Genomic DNA, 27478 nt, shown 5'->3' with positions numbered 1-27478 from the left:
GAATTCCTCATATCAGTGAGATCATATGATACATGTCTTTCTCTGATTGACTTATTTCACTCAGCATAACACCCTCCAGTTCCATCCACATTGTTGCAAATGGCAAGATCTCATTCCTTTTGATGGCTGCATAATATTCCATTGTGTATGTATACCACATCTTCTTTATCCATTCATCTGTCGATGGACATCTTGGCTCTTTCCACAGTTTGGCTATTGTGGACATTGCTGCTATAAACAACAGGTGTTGGCGAGGATGTGGAGAAAGGGGAACCCTCCTACACTGTTGGTGGGAATGCAAGCTGGTGCAACCACTCTGGAAAACAGTATGGAGGTTCCTCAAACAGTTGAAAATAGAGCTACCATATGATCCAGCAATTGCACTACTGGGTATTTACCACAAAGATACAAATGTAGGGATCCGAAGGGGTACGTGCACCCCAATGTTTATAGCAGCAATGTCCACGATATTCTGAGCTTCTTTTAGGAAGTGGCATGTATCAGTGGTTTGGTCATTTGGTAACATGGGGAATTCTGTAATGTGTAACCAGCACATTCTGTTAGTCCTGTCTGTGGTGTGAACTCAAGACATATCTCTTTATAGCATATTTGATTACTTTATAAGGTTTGACTCCTATGTTTATAACAGAGAAAGAAACAGACATATCTTGGGCTATGCCGCCATATTGTCAACATCCCAGATAATGTAACAGAAGCCCATCCAAATTTCTAAGTCATCTATTAGGGTTTCTGTAGGGACCACTAATTAGAAAATTCAAGGCTAGGTTTGGTTTTCACTTCAAATTAATTAGGTGCATATTGCATTATTTGGTTGACTTACTAAATTTGCTTTCTAATCATTAATGCCAGCACACTGGTTGGAATGTTACACATTTGTAGAATATTCTAAATATTGAATTTAGCTAAGGAAATCAGAAATAAAATATTACACGAATTCCTTTGGAGTTCAAGTTTAAGCAGAAGATTCTTTGGACTTAGAATAACATTCTGGTTAATGTACACTTGGAGAATCCTGGAAGTTGCAAGTGTAATTCAGAGGGAACTTAAAATTGCTGTGCAAGAGCTGCCTATCAGAATCTCTCAAGGAAAAAGGCAAACATGGAAAAACCTTGCTATTCTCTGAGGACCCTAGAAGTTTACTGTGAAAAGTTGGAGGAATTATGTCTTCCTTTCGAAGTGTATTTCCTAAGCTAGAGTCATGTGCACACAGGCACACGCATGCACACACACTCTTAAATGTACTATACTTTGATACCTCTTTCAGGTTATACTGGCAGAGTGGTTGAAAAATTGTAATTACTAAGCTGATAAGTGCTTGTGTAGACTTGAAGGGAGGTTTTGAGAGTTCTAGGGTGATGTGCTCTGCAGATAAATATTCACTGACCCTACAGGGGTTATCATAAAGACACATATTTGTAATGTATACATATGTATATTAATCCTGAATTTGTGCTTTTTTGTTTATATTTTTCTACTATATATTAGGATATTAATAGAAAAAGTACCAATGTGGTGGAATCATGGGGTGGAACCAAAGAAAAGCAAGCTTATACCCACATCATCTTCAAGAATGCAACATTTACGTTTACATGGGCTTTCCAAAGAACCAATCAGGGTCAAGATGTAAGTTCCAAGCACTTTTTTTTTTTCAAATACAAAGATGATGCTCCCAGTGGACATTCATACACAATGATCACTCAAATCTCTTGGAGGAAAAGACTTAGTTTTTTTATTGATGTGGGATTAATCATTTGGTTATGGAGTGGATTTGGATAAAAATGGTATATATAATTTTTGAGAGCAAGAATGTATGAAATTGAATAACACAATGTCTCTTTGGATTGTCCTATACTAAACAGATGTATTTGTTGAAAGCTTAAGAGAAAGAAAATCTGATTTTGTAGTTATTTAAAAACATATTTTTTAAAGCTTTCTAAGACTTTGAGAAGGCTAGTAACTGTCTTCCTCTTTTTGTGAATGATCTGACATTTGTCCTGGAGCCATTAACTGGTGTTGGCTTATTATTTCATTGTAGTGATGTCTCCTTTTATAGCCTGGAGGGTGTGTATGTACACACAATTGGGTTAACAGAATTATTTATTTTCTTCTACTGTCCCTGCTAGAGTAGACCTTAATCCTCCCCTAAGTAAGTTCCACTCTATGTTTCAATAATAGCAGGACTGTTACTTTTGTGGATCTCCATAGACGTGACCTTCCCAAGGTGCAAACAAGGTAAACCACTTTAAACTGTGGTGACAAATGCAGAACATTTTCTCTTTTCTCTTTGGGCTTTCATTGGGAAACCCATTCTCAGATGTTACTTGACGCTAATTGTTCTTGATGAGTGTTCGGGTTACCATCAGGTGGGGCATGAACGTGCTATGGAGTGTTTCCTTGTCTTCCTATTGTCTTTACCCCAGAGAAAAACATTAAGTAGTCTAGGGTAGCTTTGTTCTCTACTGATAAAATGTTGCCCACTGCCTGGTGAGAACTAGATCTTAATTGACCCAGTGTCACAAAAAGGAAAAGTATAGTTAGACCCAGGGATTTGCTCTCTACTAGGCATTCCTTCACTAGAAATCCGTACCATAGGGAAAGTACTGGAGAAAGAGAGAGAGAAAGGCTCAGAGGGGTGGTGTGATGGCATCACAGTGTTTGGTGAGGAGCAGAGTTCTAGTCTTTCAAGACTAACCCCTCATCTAAGGCTTTACCACTTGCTAGACGGCAAACATCCTATTGTATCATTACAGTTAGGCTTATCTCTGAATAAACCATGATGGGAGATAAAGTTGCTCCTCTGTTAAACCATGCCAGTTCTTCCAGATGTAAAGCTTAGAAATATGCCTAATCTTGTGGTGATTGTGGATAACCTCCTGGAACTCCATTACTATGGAAATTGCTCCTAGTGTTAAGATTTAAGATTGTTTTTTTTAAAAGAACCAAGAAGAAATAATATTAATCCACTATCGATTATAAACTGTTAGGCTGGAACACTCTGCTTAGCTATTTTGGTGATACCAACACAAAACAATCTGGTTGTACAATTAAGCCCCAAGGCAGAAGTCATTACTTTCTGCTCTCTTTCTAGAATAGACGGTTCATCAATGACATGGTGAAGATTTATTCTATCACTGCCACTAATGCAGTTGATGGGGTGGCGTCCTCATGCCGTGCCTGTGCCCTCGGTTCTGAGCAGTCGGGCTCATCGTGTGTCCCCTGCCCCCCAGGCCACTACATTGAGAAAGAAACCAACCAGTGCAAGGAGTGTCCACCCGACACCTACCTGTCCATACATCAGGTCTATGGCAAGGAGGCTTGTATTCCATGTGGGCCTGGGAGTAGAAGTACTCAGGTAAGTGAGTGTGTCTTTTGCTTCTCCCCAGGAAAGCACACTTTAATAGAGACACTCACAAGATATCCTTCATGTTTCTCCAGGAACTATGAAGTAGTTGTATTTAGAAATGGCCTTTTCATTCTTCTTCCTGTTTTCTCTCCTCTTACATTTATTAAGCACTTGAACACATATTATATGCCATGAAAGCCCCAGTTCCTGGGGGCATAAGATATTAAGAAAAGCACCCAAATAAGAATGTTTTCCAAAAATATTAAAATTCGATTTTTGTGTATTCTGTTAAGGGAGAACGAGTAAACTCCCTCTGGGGGTTGGCCATAGGAATGTATGGAGAGCAGCAAGTATATCTTAGAATATTTTAATTATTGTTTAGAAATTGTCCATATTCATGTGATAAAATATAACTAAGACAAAATTACCAAAAGAGTTTTTAAACGTAGAACTGTTTTTGAAACACATTTTTCAGAGCAGCTAATGTTTCCTTTTCTACTATATATATGTTTTTTTATTTCTTAATCTTTAATCAAAGGACCACTCAGTTTGCTATAGTGACTGCTTTTTCCACCATGAAAAAGAGAATCAGAGTTTGCACTATGACTTCAGCAACCTCAGCAGCGTGGGCTCATTAATGAATGGACCCAGCTTTACCTCCAAAGGAACCAAATACTTCCACTTCTTCAATATTAGTTTATGTGGGCATGAGGTGAGTTCTGGCTGTCAGAGTGAGATGGAGCTGTATTTCAGTTCTGATTGAGTTGATATTTTCTGTGTGGATGACCCAATAAAATCTCTACAGAAACTAACAACCAAATGTCAGAAACAGAGCTATGATTGCTTAAATCCTGTGTTGCCTCCTAGCACGCTGGCAGCTTTCTCCAGCAGGGCCAGCCTTGTCTGCATCTCCATCCATCAAAGCACTTCTTCCCCAGCCCCTAGAACCCCAGAGCTCAGAGTTAGGGTGTAGGTGCTTGAAGGATCTTTCATTTTTGTCCAACTGGTTTGGGCTTGTCAGTCCCACCTATTTTTTAGGCAGGCAGTTTTGGTTTGAAAATGTTCTACTGTTCTACATATTGTCGATTTTCTGTTTTAAAAAGAAAAAGACCTCTAAGAGGAAGTTTGTGTAAAAATAAAAAAGGAGGTAAACAGAGAACACATGTCAGCTGATCAGGTGGTATCTGCTAATAAATACCCGGATCTTATCTTTCTGTGGGAAGAAGCTTTAATTAATGCTGGTAATGGGAAGAGTTACAGGATTAGATGCCCAATATTTTTATAGATCTACGAGGTTAGGGTTGGGAAGGACGTGTATGTATACACCATTAGCAAAGATGAAAATGTAATAAGGCATTTCCTCCATGTTTTTTTCCATATTAACTCTGATATTTCCAGTGGTCTTCATTATGAGATGCTGTGCCAAACTTTGTACGAAGGAAATAAAAAGAGATCTGATAACCACAGACGTTTTCAGGCAAAAAGATCTATAAATTTTACGTGGTGTGGTGTTTGTCCTGTTCTGATTTTAAAGGGAGTGATCTAACACACTCGATAGGTTGTCACTCAGTTCATTCAATAAATAAATACATACTAAATGCCTGTTCTGCTAAATACTGAGTGGAATGGTGAAGGAGATTCATTACATTATGTGTTACATTTCTTTTTGTCCCTATGCCTGTGTTAGCACTGGCTTGCCTTCCCTCTATCCCCTCTTCTTTTCTTTCCTCTTTTCCTTTCCTTTTTATTCTCATTCCTTTCCTTTTATTGCTGTTTTCCTCTTTCTTTCCTCAGTAGCTTCTCTCTGATCTTTTCCATTGTTTTCCTCTTCTCAGCTTCAGCAATTTAAGCTTGGTAACAATATATTGCCCCTGTACTGTGGTGAGAAGGCTTAGTGGAGGGAGAACATTTTATAAGTTTAGACTGCTAGCTACATGAAGAAAGTTCAATCTAGGTTCCTTTCTTTGTGCCCATGTGCGCTCAGCCTACATCTAAGATCAATAAAATCATCTTCCTTCTCCCCTTTATACATTCCTACATAGAAATTATAAAGCTGTAGTTGTTTGCAGTGGGACTATGGTTTATTTAAACTGTCTTCCAATTTTTATAAATTATATATTGCAACTGATTAAATGATTTAAAAAGTAAACTCCTGTATTCCCTTCAACTTCCTGTGTAGTTGAGTAGTTACACGTCATTGAATCTGAGTAGGTGAATAAAGACGCTTGTAGTGACCAACTAATAACAATTTAGATGGTGTCCTAGGATTTTTGCTGCAATAAGACTTCTATGCTTTCTTCTTCAGACTTCACATTACCTTTCTGCCACAGTAGGCCCATAAAGGTGAAGGAAGAGCACGTCTTTTTCTTTGACATTAAAACCTTCACCAGGAGTTATCTGGTCTCTTTGAATGCATTGTTATCCTTTGAATTGAAGGTTTCATGGGTGACTTTTAGTTCCTTAAGTTAGATGGCTTTCTTCCAGCACAAATGATGCTTGTAGTTGGAAGAGCAATGCAGTCTTGAATTTCTATATTCATTATAATTTAAATGATTCAACCCTGGTTAAACACTGGAGTTCCTCAAGAGATTAAAAAAAAAAAAATGCCAGCACCTGGGCCCCACACCATATCAGTTAAAGCAGAATCTCTGTAGTGAGGAGAGAGCCTACTGCTCTCTTGGGGCCATGAGCTCTCTGAGATCTAATGTAAAGACTGACTCTTCTGTAAAACCTCTTTATGACTTTATTTTCCTAGGGGAAGAAGATGGCTCTCTGTACCAACAATATAACAGACTTCACAGTAAAGGAAATGGTGGCAGGGTCAGATGATTACACGAATTTGGTAGGAGCATATGTATGCCAGTCAACTATTATTCCTTCTGAAAGTAAGGGTTTCCGAGCAGCCTTATCATCACAGTCCATCATTCTGGCAGATAGATTTTTAGGTAAGCTACATTTGGTTCCTGTATGCATGCATGCAGTTATTCTAAAATTACAGTACTGATAACTTGTCATTGTGTTGGTGTTTGCCATAGATGATGAAGGCCACAGGTAATTCTAAATCATCACTTTGTAACATGGTTCAAAAGTCCCTGCAGTTGAGATCTATTGATCAGTCTAAGTGAGTGCAAGCATCTGCTGAATTTATGCATTGACTCATATGTGATAGGCTGTTTTTTGAGAGTCTGTGCCTTTCATCAAATTCTCTAGGAGTTTAAGAAGCAGAATAAGTTTAGAAACCAAAACTATAAACAAAAGAAGAACAATAAACAGATATTGTGTAAACCTAAATCATAATATCTGCCACCAGCTTTCATAATCTTTTCTCATACCAAAAGTAAGCTGGTGACACTTAGCAAAGGTGAGTGTGCTGAGCTTTAGTCCCCGTCTGTCCTTTCTGTCTTTGTGGACTAGAGGGCATAGGAAAGTTTTAAGAATGACCTCTTAGTGATTTTTAGGGATCGGGTTCATTAGAACCTCTGGGATGATGATACGACATATAACAGTATAATAATTTAACAAGCTTCTTAGGTGATTCTAACGTGCAGCAAATTTGAGGACTGTTGCTATTGACTCCAGAGGAATTCAGCTTTAATTTTCAGTACCAAGGTCAGTTACTGAATTTGCGCTCAGTCTCAGAACTCCATGTCAGAAGGAGAGGTTGCTGCTATTGCTTGCATTTTGGCTCTGCAGTCATTTTGTCTCCAAGGGATGGGAGAAATGCCTGACTTTTAGATTAAATAAAATTTGGAGTTGCTTTCTGGAAATTATTGGGTACAAAAATTTTTGTTTTCTCAGGTGTGTCTATATTGAGTGAAAAGCTGTATTAGCAAAATAGCCCAGCTTGTGCAACAAAACTCATCAGAAGCCAAGAATTTTAATAATGTTAGGATGTTGAAATGTTAGAGCTGGAAGGAGCTTTAGAGATCATTTCAGTTATTTCATGAATTTTACAGATTTAGGACGTAAGGCCCAGGGATGTGAAGTGACTTGAGCAAAACTACAGGGCTGTGGAGTAGATTCTTTTCTTTTTTATTCTTTAGAGTTTGGAATGGTTCTTGATCTTACCATGAATGCATAAATTTAATACAATATTTCTAGTCAAATGACAGTATCAGATTAAAGCTGCTTTCAATTCAGATACACAGACTAGATAAATCTAATTTTTCCATATTGCTTAATAGCTTCTTTTTATTGTCATCTAGGAGTGACCGTCGAAACTACATTGCAAAATATTAATATAAAAGAAGAAATGTTCCCAGTTCCCCCTAGCCAAATACCAGATGTACATTTCTTTTATAAGTAAGTGAAGATGCTGCTTCCCTTGACTATTTTAATCAAAAAAATGTCTCTTCATGGTACCTAGCATAGTAGCTTATTACACTTAATCCTCAGTGATTGGTTCTTAAATGGAAGACTTAGTATAAAGTAGGAAAAATGAACTATTTTGAAAGTATTACATAAGTTCTGATATGTATAAATATATATCTTTTTTCTGGTTATATGTATTTTATCTATATTTATTTTTTCTTTATATTCTATTTTGTCTGTTATATATATATATATAGCATATATATATATATAGCATATATATATCCTTTTAAATTAGGCAAAAAGAGACTCTACTTCCTTGTCCAGGTAGCATTTGTAATTCACATATTTCAACATCAGCCCAAGTAGATACAACCTCTCTTCCCTTGAAAAATTTTTGTGATTATGACTTTGATTATAATTATGGTACCTTGACTAAACAACCTTGATGATAACTTATTACTTTACCCGAGAAGACAGTCCACTTTTCCTAGGCAGTGAAAGTAAATGAGCTCAGTTTGTATTAAAATTCTTAATTAGTGAACCTGGACACATTTTTCTTTTTCATTGTTGCATAGAGTATGGGAGCAGTTATACGCAGGATATTTATGTCTTGGTGATCTGTGTTCTGTCTGTTCTGTAAAATGCCATTCGCCCCGTGATAGGTCTTCTACAACTACAACATCTTGTGTCAATGGCCGGTCGACTGCTGTGAAAATGAGGTGCAATCCTACCAAACCAGGAGCAGGAGTGATTTCAGTCCCCAGGTATTCTTACTTCTATGTGGTTATTTCACATTTGTATTTATTGTGAGGCAGCAAAACTCTCCAGAATCTTACTATTTTAAAACACATTCTCTAGGAATGCAAAGCAGAAAGAACAGAAGAATATGTAGGTTTTTGTTGTAGGGATGTGCTGAGCGTCTCTTAAGAGGAATAGGTTCTCGCCAATCTCAGTACTTCTCAGTCTCTTCAATGGCATCTTCTCATCCTGTTTGCCTAAGTGTCTAATAGTCTTGAAAATTATTTAATATATAATTATTGTGTTTGTATCCTTGTATTTATTCATAGTGTTTAGTCCCAATTTGCTTAAGGGCTGTGCTATATATAACCTAGCTTGTAGTTCTTCATCAACAGTGAACTACCTTGGTGATCTAGATGGAAGCAGTCTACCCTCTGAATCGTAGCTTCTTTCTCTATAAGAGGATAGAGGCCAGGGTAGATCATTTGTGTGCTCCATTTCCAGCGCCTCCATTTTCTGATGAATGGTGGCAGAATCACCAAGGTAGAGTCTCATCTGTGGAATACATAATACAATTCATTTAACTTACTGGCATTGAGGCAACAGCTCTCCACAGTCTCAGTCTGACTAATACAGTCCACTTGGGTGGGAAACTAAGAGAAAATGAGCAATTTCATGGACTCAGAACTGTCAGCTTACCTACTGCTTTCATGGTGTGAGTGATACTTAAATGTCTGCTGATTTTCATTCTTTGCACTTATTCATTGTTCTGTATGTAGATTATTCCTAATCTTTGTGCAGGATTAAGGTGCCTTTGGGTCAGTTTGACTTGCAGGTTTTTCTCTTTCAAGCTAGCGAAAGTGTATATTTTTAAAAAAGAAAATGATTGACTTAGTTTTGTTTTTGATAGTTTCACCATAACCCTTGAGAGATTTGAAGCTCTGCTTATGTCAGCACAGTATTGGAAATCAGTGGTCTAAGCATTGTGTCAACTACTTGATATCTTAAAAATATTAGCAGTGCTAAAAAAAAAATATTAGCAGTGCTAACAGTATTGTGGGTTTACTTTGGGACATAAAGGTATACTAGTATTCACATCTCACCACCTGTGTTTCTCTGGTGCTCATGGATCTGGGAATTAATTTTTCTTTTCACCTTTTCAAGGTGAGAGAAGTATATGATGAGAGGAGAACAATGAAAGGTAACAGACATCAGTGAAAGAGACAGAGGGAGGCTGATGCTCAGGAGCATCATGTGGTGGAGGACCCCTGGGCCAGCACCCAAGCTGGAGTCAGGGCAGCAAACCACACTTTGTTTACGAGAAGGTGTGTTTAGAGTTGCTTTAATTATTCTCCAATATCCCACCATATAGCTTTGAGTTCACATGCTTCTTCTATTCATGGTAGCACCTATAAGGTCTTTTTTTTGGACTTAGCAGCTAGCCTCCCTGAGTCTGGTCTCTTGCAGTCTCCTTCGATGGCTTCCAAAGCCTTTTCCAGGGCTCTGGCTCAAGTAGATAATATGACCAAAGATAAGGTGTGTCCTTTAGAAAGTATCTCACTCTCACTCTCCCAAGGTTGGTTCTCATGTTTTAAAGTCATTACAAAAAAAGTAGTCTCATGATGTTAAATGATAATAGCATTTAGAAACTTGATTTTTTTTCCTTGTAAGGAGAGGAAAAGTTAGTTTTTCCTTTGACCTCTAGCAGTTCTATTTATGGAATTTAGCTGTCTTTGCCAGGGTGTCTTAAGATCACCTGTGGCAGAATACCTTGGGGAGTCTATTTTAAAAATCAATTTCTAGATCTTTCATGAAACCAAAAGAATCACTAGAGTGTCGAGCACAGGAATATTTTTTTTTAAATACAAGGCAATTCTGGGGTGCCTAGCTGGCTCAGTTGGTGGAGCGTGTGACCTTTGATCTCAGGGTCATGAGTTTGAGCCCCACATTGGGGGTAGAGATTACTTAAAAATAAAATATTATAGGGGCACCCGGGTGGCTCATTCGGTTAAGCATCTGCCTTCAGCTCAGGTCATGATCCCGGGGTCCTGGGATCGAGCCCCTCATCGGGCTCCTTGCTCCACAGGGGGCCTGCTTCTCCCTCTCCCACTCCCCACTTGTGTTCCCTCTCTCGCTGTCTCTCTCTCTGTCAACTAAATAAATAAAATCTTAAAAAATAAAATATTATAAAAAACACAAGGCAATTCTGATGCAGATTAAAATTTTGGAACTACTAATCTTAATCCACATTTTGGTGATTTGGCTTGTTTTTTTCTGAGACAAATTCTCAAACTTTGTTCTACATTTTAGTTTTCTGAAAGGTTAATTTAAAATGTCTTGGTCTACAGGGTAGTTCTTCACCTGTATTTGATAAAACTATATATATATAATTATGATGCAGATTGAAGTTTGAGGACCACTGCTCTAGGCAACGGCTGAAACCCCACAACCTAACAAAGGTGCTAACCTTCAGTTCTTGCTTGAATCAGTTCCCCATGAGGGCACAAGGGGGAGCTCTGGGATCAGCATATGAAAAACAGCAGCTTGTTCTGAAATTAGAATTTTTTTTTAGCTTTGGGGCTGTATAATGATTTCCTATTAAAAGTAAGGAAATGTGAACAGAGCCAGGTTTCTCAGGCTACTTTTGAAGAGGATTTACTTTGCAATCTTGGGGGGTTGGGGGGAGCTTTAAGATCTCCAGAAGACGGAGGAAGGTGTTAACCAGGCACTTGCCTTGAATAATCTCATATGCTATGACCAAAAAGTCTCAGAAAGCAGACTTTGGCAGTTTGGAAGGGATGCCACCCCCGAGAATTCTCCTCTCTTGGCCAAGAATCTTGGCAAAGCAGGCAAAGGAGACTTGAGTAGTAGTGATGTTGGTTGGGGCTCTGAAGCTTGTGACCTGAGAAAATGTCATAAGACCCTTAGCCTTGGGAAAATGAGAATATCGTAAGAGAGCATGGATGGGCAGGAGAAAAGGGGCAATGTGTGTTCTCTGTGTATCTCATAGGAAATTTAGAGGGAATTGTAAATTATCAGGGCTGCCTCCTAATCTGCAGTTGGAAAACTGCATCCTGTCTGTGTTTGGTCTGGCAAATGCAGTTGGTTTCTAATTCCACAAAGTGTCTGGGAGGTGTGAGACATTTTAGATAAAAACTTAGCAGCATGATGTCTGTGGCAGAAGAAATCTGAGAGCCAGAGTGGACTTTTGGGGATTTCCTGGTGCAGTTTGTGTCTTGGCCATTGAATGAATTTCTAACAAAGTAGACTGCTGATAGCCCTCAATAGATCGCCCTTCAGCCTTGCCTGAGAAACATTCCAAACCTCCAGTCATGATCCTAGGTGGTTAGAAAAATTGAGGGTTCTTCTTTTGGTAGGAAAAATGGTAGACCCCAGCATTATGTCCAAAGTGTTCTTTCAAATACATGAGAAATTTCAAATATATGAGGAATTTCTAAAAAAAGTGTTATTAGGGGCGCCTGCGTGGCTCAGTTGTTACGCGTCTGCCTTTGGCTCAGGTCATGGTCCCAGGTCCTGGGATTGAGCCCCGCATCGGGCTCCCTGCTCAGTGGGAAGCCTGCTTCTCCGTCTCCCACTCCCCCTGCTTGTGTTCCCTCTCTCACTGTGTCTCTCTCTGTCAAATGAATACAATCTTTAAAAGAGGTGTTATTAGAAAATGGGCAAAAGGAATCATTTTCACTCTGATGGTAGAGCTGTCATAGCACATGGGAGACCTGAGTCAGACCCATTTACTTGACACCGTGGGGAACACTGAGGACCCGGGGTGTGTAGCTGTGGTAGCCCAGTCAAGATGGGATGATGCCCTGACTATGTCTATTGTTCTTTTCTTCAGTCATGTTTTCATCTTGCCATTTTTTCCCTCCAGTTCTTTATAGGTAGAGATTTACAGAGAAGCACACTAAGCAAAGAGGCAAATATCACATTATCCGGGGGATAACTCAGTTGATGTGCAAGTTTTTGGTGCCTGTTTAACATGAGTCATCCTTCCTCCAATGAGGTCGTCTTCAGTAATAGTATGAGCTAGAGGACAAATATCATCCTCTCTCTTTCTCTTTCTCTCAACTTACAGCTATATTTAACTGCTTGGGTAGTTTATAAATCAGTCTCAAACTGTTTTGCCAAAACCTCCTTTGAAATCCAAATTCATCTTTATCATAAATGTAGCCTCGGCTTCAGAGAGTCAGGCTAGTGGATGGTTCAGGGCCAAGTGGAGAGGGGCTGCACCCCATTAAACAAAAAAAAGCATAGCCTCTGTGAATATTGTATCTCACAAAAGGGATGCTTCAGAGGTCTGTCCTGATAGCATTGAGAGGTTGAATATGCCAGGGCTTTATTCCACAGGCTCTGATTTAGAGTTGCTCTATCAAAATCACCGGACCTGTAGGACACTAGTGTTTTCTTTGGTCTTTGGGAGAGTCTCTTGCAGCCAAAAAGTCTATCCATTTTAAGGTGGTAAAAGCCAGAGGATAATGATTGGTTAAATGGGTTCCTTGTTTTCTTTTTCCTCTGAACCATTTATGGACAGATAATAGATATCTAACTCTGTACAAGTTAAATTTAAAAGGCAACAGAATTTAAAAGATTAAAGCCAAGTGTGTTCTTAGAACAATGAAAAGTGAGGAGGCATATAAAAGCACTCTAAGCATAAATAAAAACCCATTATGATCAAGAAATGGAAAAATTCTAATACAGAATTGTTAAAATTATACAGTGCAAACACTAATGAGTAATCTTAGGACATGACATAAAAAGATCACAAAGCAGTCATAAAGTTTAAGGATCCATTTTGAAATAAGGATGATAAAACTTTGAAAGATTTTGCAGAGGGACTGGGCAGTGTCAGCTAATGTAGTTTGTACAGGTCTTGATCAGATTTTGGCGTTTGGTAATTAACCCAGGGGAGAATCTGCAAAAAGGGAGGTTTTTGCAGGGGACTGGTAGAATTTTATATCCCTGGATCGAAAAGGTATGGATCAAAAAGTCTTATGTTCAAACTCAATCATAAGTGATTTATACTCTTCAGCTTCAGGGCAAACAAAATTAGAGCAAGATCCAAAGCCATTTCATGGACCCCGCACAAGAAGGCTTTCTGTCCATTGGCATTCTCAGCAGAGAAATGCTGAGCTTTCTCAGAAGCCAAAGCCAAGGGGATTTACCAGCAGCTGGTCAGAGAGCATCACCCATGCCAGAGGATGCCAGTCTCAGAACTCCAAGATTGGGAAACCCCAGGAAGCCCAAAAAAGCCTCACAAGAAAGAAGCTGAGTAACAATTAAGCTCTGACACCAAATGATAAAAGTTCTAGCACTTAAAAGTATGGCCTTTCCCCCAGTCTCTTGAGACCAGCTACAGAAGTGTCAGAACCATACTGACAACCGTACGTGAATTTATTTTAACTTTGGAGTTTGAATAAGGTTTAGGCAAAAACAAGTTTACACTGTTCTATCAACTCTCCAAACAATTAACAATAGGTTGAGTATTGGGTTGTAATAGTTCATAAGAAAATAAGATTATTGTCCATGAATTTTTAGTATGAACCAAGGAGATCCTGCTTTAGGTAAGATGATTCATTTAAAGGAGCACACTAATAACTCGTAGCCCCATCCACTTTCCCCCCAGAATATGTATCCGATTTTAGAATCCAAGATGGAACTTCCTTGAAAAAAGATTCATCTGGTAAGGCAATCCCGGAAGCAAAATCAGGAAACTGGAAAGTCTTCCTCATTTAACAGTGAAACCACATTAGGGTACACCTGGTTGTCCTTTGAGTTGATGGTGCTTACTCTACCCTAGAACTCACAGCCATGGGGTCATCCTGTGGAACTCTAGCCTTGTATGCCCAAACTCTCCATGATTCATGTACTGCTCTTCAGATACCTATCCTGGTTTCTATGGTGATCTTGTAGACCAAAAACTATAAAAGCAGCACAATTATTGCCACCTTTGAAAAGCCAACATGGAGGGGATAGAGATGATGGTGACTCAGGTCATCAAAGGGAACAGGGTTTCACATATTTGACGATAAAGCATTTGTCTCTTACCAACACATTTTTTTGTTCTTAGTAGAAGAAAATCTTTTTGTGTTTTTTCTCTTGCGTCTTTTTTTTTTTTCTATTTTCATTTTACATACAAGCACTATTGAAATCAGTACTGCTTCCCACATCCTTGTCACTTCATAGGGAAGGCCTGATTCAAACTGTGAAACTTGGGTTTATAACAATCAAATTTGGATGTTCCACATTTTAAATGATTCGTGGGGTTGAAAGAATTAAAGAATTGATTCTAAACCAAACTACTTTTCACCTAAGATTATCTTTTAAAAAGTGAAGTCTACTAGGGAAATGCAGTGAATCATTGCAGTATTTTGACACTTAATGGCAGCTTTTTAGGTTACATCAATGTCTTTATTTTTTTCCCATTTCTGTAGTTTTACCCGTTCTTTAGAAAGTGATGTGCATTGTTAATAGTCTTTTATATTTTGCAGTACTTGAAACTTTCCCAAATTGTTCTCTCATTTTGTCCTTTATAACCACCCTATGAAGGCAGTGAAACATTTCACTTCTGCTGAATTACAAATATGAAACAGTGGGGGGAGGGGTTGTGTCACTGGTGGAAAAAAACACAAAATCACTTGTAAGTCCAGCCAGAATTGTAACCCGAGTTTTCTCTCCAGTGGTTTTTGCATCCTTAATTATTTTTCCCCTTTTCTTTTTCATTTGTTGAGTTTTTTTTTCTCAAACTTTACCAGACTTACCCTTTTATTTTCCCAAGATAAACAGCCCTCACTGCCCTTGAAAATGTGCCTGTGTTGGAAAGATAAAAATAATTTGGGATGGAGAGAATTGAGCAGGAAAGTATATTGGTAATTTATGCTAAATGATCAAAAAGTTAATTACCTTTAAAGTTTCAATTCATTGTTATGCAAGTAATTGTGTTCTCAAAGAACTTTTCTAATTGGTTACCCAATTTTTTTTCAAAAGTGCAATTTTGAATTGGTTTTCCTGATGTGTAAGGTGGGAAATAGCAATAATTTTTTAAGTGGCATGGTTTTCATCTACTGTACTTACCTTTTTTTTTTTAAAATCTCTTTTTGTTTCTTTGTCTGAATATACTTTACTGCTTTTTACAAATAGAAATCAAGGCAGGTAAGAGTTAAGCCATTTTTCCAAAGAGTCCCCATTCATCACTGTTCTTAGCTCTAACAGTGGTGAACCTCTATTTCTGAAGCACATTACACAGAGCTGTGCTTTTATTTACATCCCACCCATGATTACTTAGTTTAAAATGTAGTCAATTTGGGGGTACCTGGGTGGCTCAATTGGTTAAGCAACTGCCTTCAGCTCAGGTCATGATTCTGGAATCCTGGGATCGAGTCCCGCATCGGGTTCCCTGCTCAGCGGGGAGTCTGCTTCTCCCTCTGACCCTCTGTCTCATGCTCTGTCTCACTCTCTCTCAAATAAATAAATAAAATCTTTAAAAAAATAAAATGTAGTCAATTTTTAGGCATGTAGATTTTTGTTTCAGTGTTCATATTGTAGGGTGTCCTTAAAATATATACTAAGAGTATGAAATTTTACTTTGCTGGTAGACTGAAAATTACAGTTTTAGACTGCATATCATCAGAAAGGCATCTGAAGTTAAAACTTAAAAAGGGTTGTTTTGGGGTTCTCCCTTTTATTGTGTTGTCTGTCTTTTTACTCTAGGTGTTTCAGCAACTCAGGTCTAAAGGAGGTTTCCAGGGCAGTGTTGTGTATGTACGCAGCTTAAGGGAAGTATAGTAGACAAATGAACGGAATAGTATTCCCTTAGCTTTAATGAATTCATGAACAAAACAGCGATTCCCACCAGAACCTTTCCAAATAACTTCTTGCTTCAGTCAATAAGGATTCGGTACATAGTAACAGCAGTTTAATTTCTGAGCCATGTGGTGTTTATTTGTCCCTAAAATGAAACAGGCAAGTTGACATAATAGACCCACGCACCACAAAGCGGCTTAGTCTCCATTCAGGCCCTGCCTGTGTGGTTGGTTCTCTGCGATCTTGCACTTGTGTCTAAGCCCCCTCCCTGGTCACCGAGTGGTGATGGTCACCACCTCTTGAAAGAAGTCATCATCAGGCTGCGGAAACCCAGGTTTGCACAGTCATTTGCATCACTGAGCTGTGTGTGGACCTGATAGTTGTTTTGTCTGTTTTTATACTTCAGGCAATTTTGTTTTCATGTTTCTCCCCATCTCCCCCTGCCCACCGCCCACCCTCACCCTCTAGACCATGGTCCCGTTCATCATTCTGTTCCTTGGAACCGTTGCCTAAGTACATTACCTTAAACAGAAATGGCACTGCCCTTCTACCACCTAGTTCCTGCCTGTATGCCTAGCGCCCACTCACTGTCCTGCTCTTGAAGCTGTTGTGATAATCACTACCTTGTACTTCCCTTATAATTCATCTACCACTTCATCCCTCTAGCAGGCTTTCCCTTGCTTTCTTCCTTTCTCTCCTGGCTAACTCTTACTGAAGATTCTAGACTTGTCTTAGGCATCCCCTCTGCCACGAGGTCTTCCCAGAGCTTTTTTTTGGTCATTATCTCTGTCTCTCCCTTAAATTTTTTCAAAAATAGCTTTCTAGAGATACGATTCTCATGCCATACACTTTGCTCACTTAAAACAGACAAGCCAGTGGTTATTAGTATATTCATAGATATGTGCAATCATCAGCACAGTCATTTTTAAGAGCTTTTCATCACCTTAGAAAGAAACCCTATACCCTTTAGCTCTCACCTCCCTATACCTTAGCTCCCTTCCAAGCCCCAAGGAACCACACTAACTTACTATTTCTATAGATTTTCTTTTTCTGGACTTCCATAAGAATAGCATTATTTAATATATAGAATTTATGTTCTATATATTAGTAGAAGTTTCTATGTATTGGTAGAAGATTTATATTCTATATATTAGCAAAAGATTTATATTCTATATATTAGTAGAAGATTGGCTTCTTCTACTTAGTGTATTTTCAAGGTTCATCCAAGTTGCAACATGTATCAGTTCTGCATTCCTTTTTCTGGCCTAGTAATATTCCACCGAATGGTTATAGCACATCATATTTATCTGTTCATCTGCTGATGGGTATTGGAGTTGTTTCCACCTTTTGGCCCTTATGAGTAATGCTCCTATGGACATTCATGGACAAGTTTTTGTGTAGACATATGTTTTTATTTCTCTTGGATTTTTATCTAGAAGTAGAATTACTGGATCATGTGGTAACTCATTTTAATGATCTGAGGAACTACCAGCTTGTTCCAAAGCAGCTGCACCTTTTTACATTCCCATTAGCAGTGTATGAAGTTTCTAATTTCTTGACGTGTTTGCAATTCTTGTTATTATCCGTCTTTTTGATTCTAGCCATCCTAGTAGGTGTGAAGTTGTGGTTTTATCTCCTTTTGATTTTTTGTTTGTTTTTTTTCTCAGCACCCACACATTGCTGTCCAGGATGCAGTGGACACTCAAATGTTGACTGGACTTGATTGAATGTGTTATAAGAGCTGTCATTTCATTTTTTATTTCAGCAAGTGCCCAGCAGGCACCTGTGATGGATGTACATTCTATTTTCTGTGGGAGAGTGCTGAAGCTTGCCCTCTGTGCACAGAGCATGACTTCCATGAGATTGAGGGAGCATGTAAGAGAGGATTTCAGGTAAGGGGAAAATCCATCTAAGCAGAGCTATGTGATTAAAGAGAAATTGATTAGTCTGGCATCACTTAGATCACAGAAACTCAGGTTCAAAACCATGGCTAAAGCTTATATTTAACTTAATGTTACATTAATATGCATTTAAAATCAAGTTTGGTAGGTGAACTCCCACATGCTGGGGTAGCTCAACGTGTGCACTGGCATTGGGGAAAATAAATTGTGCAAGGAGTTGTAGGCTATGGATATTTACCTGGATTATAAAGGAATGGTATCATTAAACCAAGATGTGATTTATATAATGCACTTATAGGTATAATTAAGATGGGGATGGTATAAATGATTCACTAAAGCATACCTAAAGAGTAAAGCATGTATCTTAACATCAGGTCTATCCCATCCTGATGACAGTTTTCAGAAATCTCATCAGAATCTGATTCTCTGATGCCAGTTCCCCAATAAGGTTACCCCCAGCAGTGGTTACAGTTGATGTATTTCCCTTGTCATTAAATTTTTTCGAAAATATGATTTTTGGTTACTGACAAATATTCTATTATATATATTTTGGGATTTAATAACTCCCCTATTGGACCTTTGAGAAAAATTTAAGACATCCTTTTTGTAAATAACTCTGTTATGAACTTCCTTGTTGGAAATGTGATTATTTCCTTAGATTTTATTATGAGAAAAAGATCAGTTGGATCTAAGGAGATGGACATTTTTAAGATTCTTGAGACATGGTACTGACTTGCTTTGGCAGTATCATTTTGCCCTTCTACTAGGAGTGTCTGAGAGTGCCTAGCTCACTGTACTAGCTTTGAGGAATGCCATTTGAAAAACACAAACTTTTCTTCCTTCAAGATGACTTCCAACTTCAACCTCTCTGAATTTTATTGAAATGACAAGAAAAAAAACACAAATGATAATAAGTCACTGCTAGTGGTAGTAACCTTAGTGGGGAATTGGCATCAGAGAATCAGATTCTGATGGGTTTTCTGAAAACTGGGATGCGGATGGAATAGGTCTGACGTTCAGGTTGCCTGGAGTGGGGAGCATGCTAGAAGGCTTGTGGCAAGAAGTGTTCAGAGCGGGAGCACTATTCTGTCTGGGAAAGTCTGGAGGAGCATGTCATTGGCAGGTCAGAGGGCAGGAGTACAAGAAGAAGTCAGAATGCCCTACCTCATCTCCTGCATTTAGAGTGTTAGTAGCAGTAGCCTTTACCTCTAGGGAAAAAACAGAGAACTCTTCTCTACATAGGGATTTTTCAAACTTTAATGACAATGAACCTATAGTAAGAAATACATTGTACAGCAAAGCTGGTATACACAGACACCCTCGCAGACACGTAGCAATCCGCCTAAAAATGGAATTAAATTTCATGGAACAATACTTATTTTCACATTTTATGATAAAGTCTAAGCATAAAGGTAATATAAAATGTGTTGTCATGAAATAATTGAGTACAAAACAGGAAAAGTTCCCAAATGGACAACACGAAAACAAAAATTAGCGAAGTTTTATTTCATTCATCAGGTGTGCTTGCCTCTGGATAGCTCCTTACGGTTGAGAGCGCACACAGACAGTGCTGCTCATGCATCTTGTGCACTGGTGAGCCAGTTTCTTGTTAACATTTTTAAGTGGGCCAAGGGCGAAAGTTCTTGGCCTTCAAAAAAACATGGTTTCTTTTTAGTCCTCGTAATAATAACAATACATATTTTATGTCTCACGGTCGAAATTCTTTATTGTTTCTCTAAAATGATGACACCCTTATCATTTTTTTGAAAGAATAAAGGAGAAACGGATGCATTCCCTTCTTTGTCCACCACATTCAACTCAAGGGCTTTGAAAAGTCAGATGACCTTTTATGTAAACATTCTCTAATATTCAACATTTCTCTTTTCGAAGATAATGATGAGAAGGTTAAGACCATGAGGTTGCAATAATCTCTCTAATTTCATTTAAATTCTATTGAAAAAATTCTGTTCAGCATGTTATAAGAATGTTTGGAACAGATAGTTACAAGGTGATTCTTTTTAAATACTTGTTTTTGCCTTAAAAATAATCTTTAGGAACATTTTGATGTGTTTGTCATATTGAAATATATAATTTCCCTCCTATAGTCCTAAATATAACTTGAGAAATAGTTAAGTATACATTTCTGTTATACTTAGATACTGATTTTGAAAATATTTGCCAAATGAGATCAGGCTTCAATTAAAAAAAATATAAATTCCATTCCAAAGCTCATGCGCCTTGCTTAGTGTATTTGGTTGCAACGGCAAAACAAATGGGTATGACCCAGTAAGGGGGTGTTTACTTCCAGTCTCTGAATAAAATATTTTAAAAAGTCTGCTCTTTAGTGAGCTTTATGTAGTACAAATGACAGCTTTCACTGTTTTCCATTACAATTGACCTTATCCCATGGGGGATATGTGCCAAGACCCCCAGTGAATGCCTGAAACCATGGATATACTGAACACTATGTATACTTTGTAGTTCCTTTTACATACATATACACATACCTATGATGAAGTTTAATGTCTAAATTAGGCACAGTAAGAGATTAACAACTGATAATAAAATAGAACAATCATAACAGTATACAGTAACAAAAGTAATGTGAATGTGGTCTCTCTCTCAAAATATCTTTTTGTCCTGTGCTCACCCTTGTGATGAAGTGAGCTGATAAAATGCCTACATGTTGAGATCAAGTGAAGGGAATGACGTAGACATGTGACAGAGAATTAGGGCACTATTGACTTTCTGATGATAAATCAGGAGGATCATCTGCTTCCTGACTGAACCTATAGAAAGTCAAACTGAAGATAAGGGGGGGCCTACGGTAGGTTCATGTGCAAGGGTAGATTTCTTTTGATGCCAAAACCTCATGAGAGAGAAAATACAGTGATTGCCAAATACCGCTCTGGGTATCATTTAATTTTTTAATAATTGCACTGTGTTTCCCGCTCTATCATTTACAGGTTTTCTCTCTGTATTGACTAAGAGTATATTTTCCCAATTCTGTAAATGTATCTAATCCAGGTGTGTATGAAGTTAAATTTACACACTACAACAAGTCCTCCACAGAGAGGGTTGTAAACTGAGAGAGTGGCACAACTTGTGGGGAAAGTGCTCTTATCAAATTGGATCTTAGAAATCTATATCAGCTTCTCAGTGTGTAGTAAGCATTACTTCTAAATGCCACGCAGTCGTAAAGATTTGAAGAGATACTGTGTTATCACTGAGAGGGATGTTTTTAAGCTTATCAGATTTATCCTGTTCACAAAATATCTTAGCATGCTGGAAGAATATGTTTTTCAGCAGCGGAGTCAGCCATTTTCTCCTTTGCCAATGACATGTGACTGGATGAAGGGATAAGCCATTCTGATCAATAGTTACGGAATGACTGAGAGATTTTGGCCAATGGCTTAATCTTTTTTTTTTTTTTTCTTGAACAATTTGAGGAGCTTATGTAAAAGTTAAGTATCCTGGGTTTACAAGTATCTTTTTAGTTTGAAGTTTTAACGTTTTGTTTATGACTGTCATTAGACATTAGAGCTTTGCCATTTTCACTAGGTGTTACACATTTATGAAACCATATAAAGTATTGCACGGTCTTTTTTTTTTAAGATTTTATTTATTTATTTGACAGAGAGAGAGACAGTGAGAGAAGGAACACAAGCAGGGGGAGTGGGAGAGGGAGAAGAAGGCTTCCCGTTGAGCAGGGAACCCCATGCAGTGCTCAATCCCAGGACCCTGGGATCATGACCCGAGTCGAAGGCAGATGCTTAATGACTGATCCATCCAGGCATCCCTGCATGGCCTTTTTTTTTGTTGTTGTTAGAACGCATTCAGATGAAGCCAACATGTGCTGATTTAGAGTTAATGTTTTTCTCTCTATTGTCATTATTTACACTGAGAGATGTAGCATTTGTATTTGAACATGCCCCTCATTTCTCATCTCATTCTTATAAAAATAATGTGACCCATTTTAAAATTAATTGCATTAAATTTAATGAAAATGTACAGTTGTCATGTGGTAAAAAAAAAATTGCAATTACTAATGTCCTTTCCAAAAAACATGATGAGAATTCTTATCCAAAACTTGGTTGAAACTTTTCCTTAAAGTAAATACCATTCTCCTGTACTTCATGTTTAACTGCAGAAATGTGTGTACCTGTACAATAAAATGACACATTATGGTGTTATCCTTCTGATATTAAAGTGACTATCAGACACCAGAAAATTTAATCAGACACAATGATCAAAAAATTGAGTCTTCCATGTCATTTAATGTCACTGGATATAATCATCATATAAATTGCTACTGGTCATCGTATTTGTTGAACTATAAAAGGAAGCATGCACTGCACTCTAATTTTCGTTTCTGGTTAGTGTTATTTGATGTATTTATTTGGAAAAAAATCATGGTTGATATTCAGTATATTGATTTTATTTTATTTACTTTTTATTTTTTTAATTTTTTAAAAGACTTTATGTATTAGAGAGAGAGAGAGAGAGAGAGAGCACAAGCCCGGAGAGTGGCAGGCAGAGGGAGAGGGAGAAGCAGACTCCCCGCTGAGCAGGGAGCCCGATGCAGGACTCGATCCCAGGACCCTGGGATCATGACCTGAGCTGAAGGCAGATGCTTAACCAGCTGAGCCACCCAGGTGCCCCGTATTTTGATTTCATTATTTCCTAGTTAGTTGCAACTTGCAGTTTGAAAAACATTGCCCTAACAACACTGAGTCATCTGCTTTGGGAGGACAAGAATAAGGACCTACTGTAGGCAGTGATGACCCAGAATAATGCATGGGAAATAAGTGTGCAGCCTGCCCTACCACCACTTACCCAAGCCTACCCGTCATGGTGTGCCTGCCTATCTTGGGTCCAGGGTTTGCTCTTCTTCTCAGGGGAGAAGCTTGGTGGAGGAAATGGACCTACATCATGGGTAGGTGAAACGCATTCTGTATTAAACAACCTAAGCTTTCAATTAAAAACATGACTAAGAAGTCAGGGATCATAAAAAATTTGAGGAAAAAAGCCCAAATGGTATGTCCAGACAGAGTCATTTTTATTCAACCTCCTCAGCATGGACCAAGCCTCCTGATCTGGCGATCCATGTTTTTATTAGGTTTTGTTGTGTTTTCGTTCATTATTTCCTTATTTCTTTTCTTTTTGGAGCTTCTTTTAGATGAATGCTGAATAATCCTCTATGCCTACTATGAATAAAGAGCAGAACTCTTCTCCTTCTGAATCTCATTTCTTATGTCATCTATGCATGTGTGTGCTTTTTTTTAAAGGAAACCTTGTATGTATGGAATGAACCTAAATGGTGCATTAAAGGAATTTCTTTGCCTGAGAAAAAGTTGTCAACCTGTGAAACAGTTGACTTTTGGCTGAAAGTGGGAGCAGGAGTGGGAGCATTCACCGCGGTTTTGCTGGTGGCTCTAACTTGCTACTTCTGGAAAAAGAATCAGAAGTAAGTAATCTCATTGGAGTGACCATGTAAGAACTGAAGGATCTCTTTTGTTGTGAAAGTTTTAGACCTAATTATTATTACATCCTATAGTTTTTCTCAGAGAGACAAGAAACTGTTCCTACAAAGGAGTTAGAGGAAAAACCTTAAAGGAAACAGAAATGATTATTATTCTGCTAATAGATGATAGAATGTTAGAGGTGATTGAATTAGACCCATTTGTTACAAAATAGAGAAAAATGGAGGCTCTGGGTGCAGAGGTGAATGGGAGCAGAGCTGAGATCAGAGGTCAGGTTTTCTCTATTTTTCTTTTCATGACAACATTGTGTCTTCTAGCTCCAATATTTCTTTTTCAGTTTCTTGTGAAACAGACTAAGTATCTGGGCAAATATGCTCTTTATTTACTCAGGACCTCAGGAATCTAAGGTTGAATATTGAGCCTATTTCCTGAATATATATGAATCTGTTTATGAGATTTGATTCTTCTAAAATAATTTATATATCGGCAGAGCTCTGAAACTTCTATATTGTAATATCTCAAGGCCATTATAATATCCACGGTGGTGAGTAGGAAGAAATGAGTTATATACAGAAACAAGACCAGGTCACTTACCTATTTGGTATTCTCATCCTTATGAACTAAACTATGGAAATTCATATAATGCCTGAGCTTCCAAATATTTATATATTAAGAAAATACGTTCAGACTTCAAGATTTCTCTTTGTTTTTCAAAAGTTCTTCATAATTGGACCATTTAATCAATGTAAAATAACTGATAAGAGTTAACTATACTGCCACAGTTCTCTGAAATCCTGGAAAAGATTCGTGTGTAGATGGTAGATTAATGAGAACACATAGTGCTTTGGCTATAGGTCAGGGACATTGGTTAGCAGAGCAACTATACTACAAGAGCATTTAACGACCTGATGTATGACCACCTAAAGTTAGTATTAATTTGCACTAAATAGCCACTTTATTTATTTACCACATAGACTGGAGTACAAATATTCCAAATTAGTGATGACCACTAACTCAAAAGAGTGTGAACTCCCAGCGGCAGACAGTTGTGCTCTCATGGAAGGAGAAGACAATGAGGAAGAAGTTGTATATTCCAATAAACAGTCACTACTGGGAAAACTTAAATCCTTGGCAACAAAGGTGAGAGCAGAATTTTAACCTGGTATTACTGTGCATTTATTAACGACGGGCCAGAGTAAACTCATAGTAGCTTTCATGCAACGTTGTCATTTGGTCTGTCTCTCTCTCCATAGTATTTATCCAACAGAAATACTCTTAGAAGTACACAAGGATGTTGGAGAGGGTATTTGTTGTGGTGACTGCTGTGTATTGTGTAAGACTGATGAATCACAGACCTGTGCTCCTGAAACATAATACATTATATGTTAATAATAAAAAAAAGAGAAAAAAAAGTACACAAGGATATAAATATAAGAATATTCACCGCAGCATTGTTTCTGCCCATCCCCCTCTGGTTAACAGAGTAGAAACAACCTTACACACCATGAAGAAGGAGTAGATAAGAAATTTCCATATATCAAAGTAATGGAATCCTGTGCAACTATGCAGCTATTAGAAATGGACATATGTATGTCCATAGGTCCAAGATAAGTAAAGTAAAAACAACACACAGACTATTACATCTATTAAACATCCATTTATGTCAGTCTTTGCAAAGCAGACTATGAACAATGGCTGCTTTGGGGGAGTCTTGAACCAATGGGAGTCTTTAGTTTTTGAAGTGGTACATTTTTATAATATTTGAATTTTTACAAAGATAATGTGTTTTCTAATATTAAAAATTTTAGGTTAAAAAAGATCTTATTCACTCGTTCTTTTCTTTTTTTTGTTTTTTTATTTTGTAACATGGTTTTTTCACATAGAAAAAGTAAAAGTTATATAAGCTGTTGAGGTATTAAAGATAACTTATCAGATGCCATCACATTTGTCAGCTTTGAAATGATTACGGTATCCAAACAGATTAACAGTAAGCCTTAAATATTATTTGTAAACACATTTTATTGACATTCTTCACCATTGACTTAAAATATGAGAAATTACCAGTGTACCTACACTCAGCATTAAAAATAGAATGAAACAGAAGAATGTGTTTCAAATGATTTTCGGCAGGAGGGACAAGTGACAAAAGATTACATTTATTGAGAATGTTTTAGTAACTATTTCCTTTTGTTCTCCCAATTTAAGCACATAAATGTATTATAAGGGATAATTTAAAAACAAAATGAATAAGCCATATTCCCTTTCTAAAAAACATAATGGTTTTATGTTTTTTCACTGCGGTACTTTAGGAAGGATGTTTTTGTTATGGAATAACAAATGTATAGTTAGTGTCAATAACTGAGATTTCACCCGACTTACAAGATAACAAACGAATCTGCCACTGTATCATGGACAATTTAGGAGACACAAGACTCCTGGTCAGAGACAAAGCACAGCTCAGTGCTCACAGCAGATGCCCTAGCCAGGGTATTAACATTCATACCAGTTCCCCAAATCCCACTTTCCTCAGGGTTCTGTGGACAGGAACAGATGAAATTTGCACACTCAGTGGCTTGCATTACAGGAAAGGAACTCTAAGCTTTGGGAACCTGATTGTTTTAGAATGGGCAGGAATCATGCCAATCCTTTCCTCCAAAGAGAGATACTACTGTTACTGTACTAGACAGGTAGTGTGTGTGTTCATTGCTTCAGAGGGACACACCATCCTGCCATTTGCTCTGGAAAAATACAATTCCTTAAGCTTCCAAGGCTGCTTTCTATACAAAAATCCTTAAAAAGATAATCTTGAACAAAGGGAAATCATTGTCTTGCTCATAAGATCTACAAAAATGCAAAAGAACCATGGAGAATTATCTCCTCAAAATATCCAAACCTAATTTCTGCACCATCTTGGCTCTGGTGAATTTTCCCACTAGTGTACCATGCTATCCACCCCTCTTTTAAATCTGTTTGACTGAGGCTGGGTTCAAATCTGGCACATTTACAGCATATATCATGTAAATAAAGCTACTACCATTAGGACCCGAAACAGCAAGATGAGATGAACCTGCATTATTAACCTCAAACGTATCCCCAGGGTCCCAGATCCAACTAGCTGAATAAATCCCATAAACCATGAGGGTCCACCTTAAAAAGCTAGAGAGTTTTAAGTCCTAGTACTGACTTTTCTACTCAGCCTGAGACCTTTCCATTGGCACTGAGATCTTTACTCCATAAGATTCATGTGGAAGAAGGTCAAAGATATTTTCAGAATTTTGCAGACCCCAATACTCCCACTTTTGTTTACGTGGCCATGGTAGGGGAACTTGGTGAGCGGTACACTCAACCAAGTGGTCCCTGTCTTTTGATCTAGGATGATGGCATTCCAGATACCCAAGATAGATGAGTGCCTCCACAGACTGTCTTGACCCTCGAGGGTGAAGTTGAGGGCAATTATATCATCCATAATGATGTTTGAACCATGAGTTGATGTTGACCTAAATGTCATCAGAGGCTGAGGTGGTGTCATGCCATACTCTAGCTAAAGTCAGGGACAAATTTTTTACCACATTTTCTAATTGAATAACTGCCTATAGGGTGAATATGAATAACATCAGTTATCCCTTTAGAAACCTCTGAATAACCAACAGTGGTCTCATTTTGAAAATCCTTGCAGTTGTCTAAAGGTTAATGATATTTTGGGGCTATTTCCATAAATAGTTGAATTATGACCTCTTACTACCACTTCTAGGGTACAAATGTAAGCCACTATGTTTTTAGGAGAGAAGTTAATGCCTGGCTTTTACACAAGAAGTACAGTCCTGAAGATACATAGGGTGCCTTTGGAAAGAAAGTATGATAGA

At 37.9% G+C, this 27478-nt stretch overlaps 1 protein-coding gene across 2 annotated transcripts in view; it reads left to right on the top strand.

The window, feature by feature from the left end:
* ELAPOR2 (endosome-lysosome associated apoptosis and autophagy regulator family member 2) overlaps positions 1–27478 on the top strand; it is a 186313-nt gene that overhangs the window by 146263 nt on the left and 12572 nt on the right. For both annotated transcript variants that reach the window (XM_073898735.1, XM_025873257.2), the window contains exons 13-21: positions 1507–1644; positions 3110–3373; positions 3903–4076; positions 6120–6309; positions 7570–7666; positions 8341–8442; positions 17997–18123; positions 23421–23599; positions 24590–24755. In XM_073898735.1, coding sequence (XP_073754836.1) covers positions 1507–1644; positions 3110–3373; positions 3903–4076; positions 6120–6309; positions 7570–7666; positions 8341–8442; positions 17997–18123; positions 23421–23599; positions 24590–24755 — 1437 coding nt within the window. The remainder of the gene's footprint in view (positions 1–1506; positions 1645–3109; positions 3374–3902; positions 4077–6119; positions 6310–7569; positions 7667–8340; positions 8443–17996; positions 18124–23420; positions 23600–24589; positions 24756–27478) is intronic.

The sequence above is a fragment of the Callorhinus ursinus genome, unplaced genomic scaffold (assembly GCF_003265705.2).
Source record: "Callorhinus ursinus isolate GAN/ISIS: 27379988/994484 unplaced genomic scaffold, GSC_fseal_2.0 scaffold12, whole genome shotgun sequence".
Classification (NCBI taxonomy): Eukaryota; Metazoa; Chordata; class Mammalia; order Carnivora; family Otariidae; genus Callorhinus; species Callorhinus ursinus.
The sequence above is the reverse complement of the archived record's forward strand: the minus strand, read 5'-3'. Positions and strand labels throughout refer to the sequence as shown.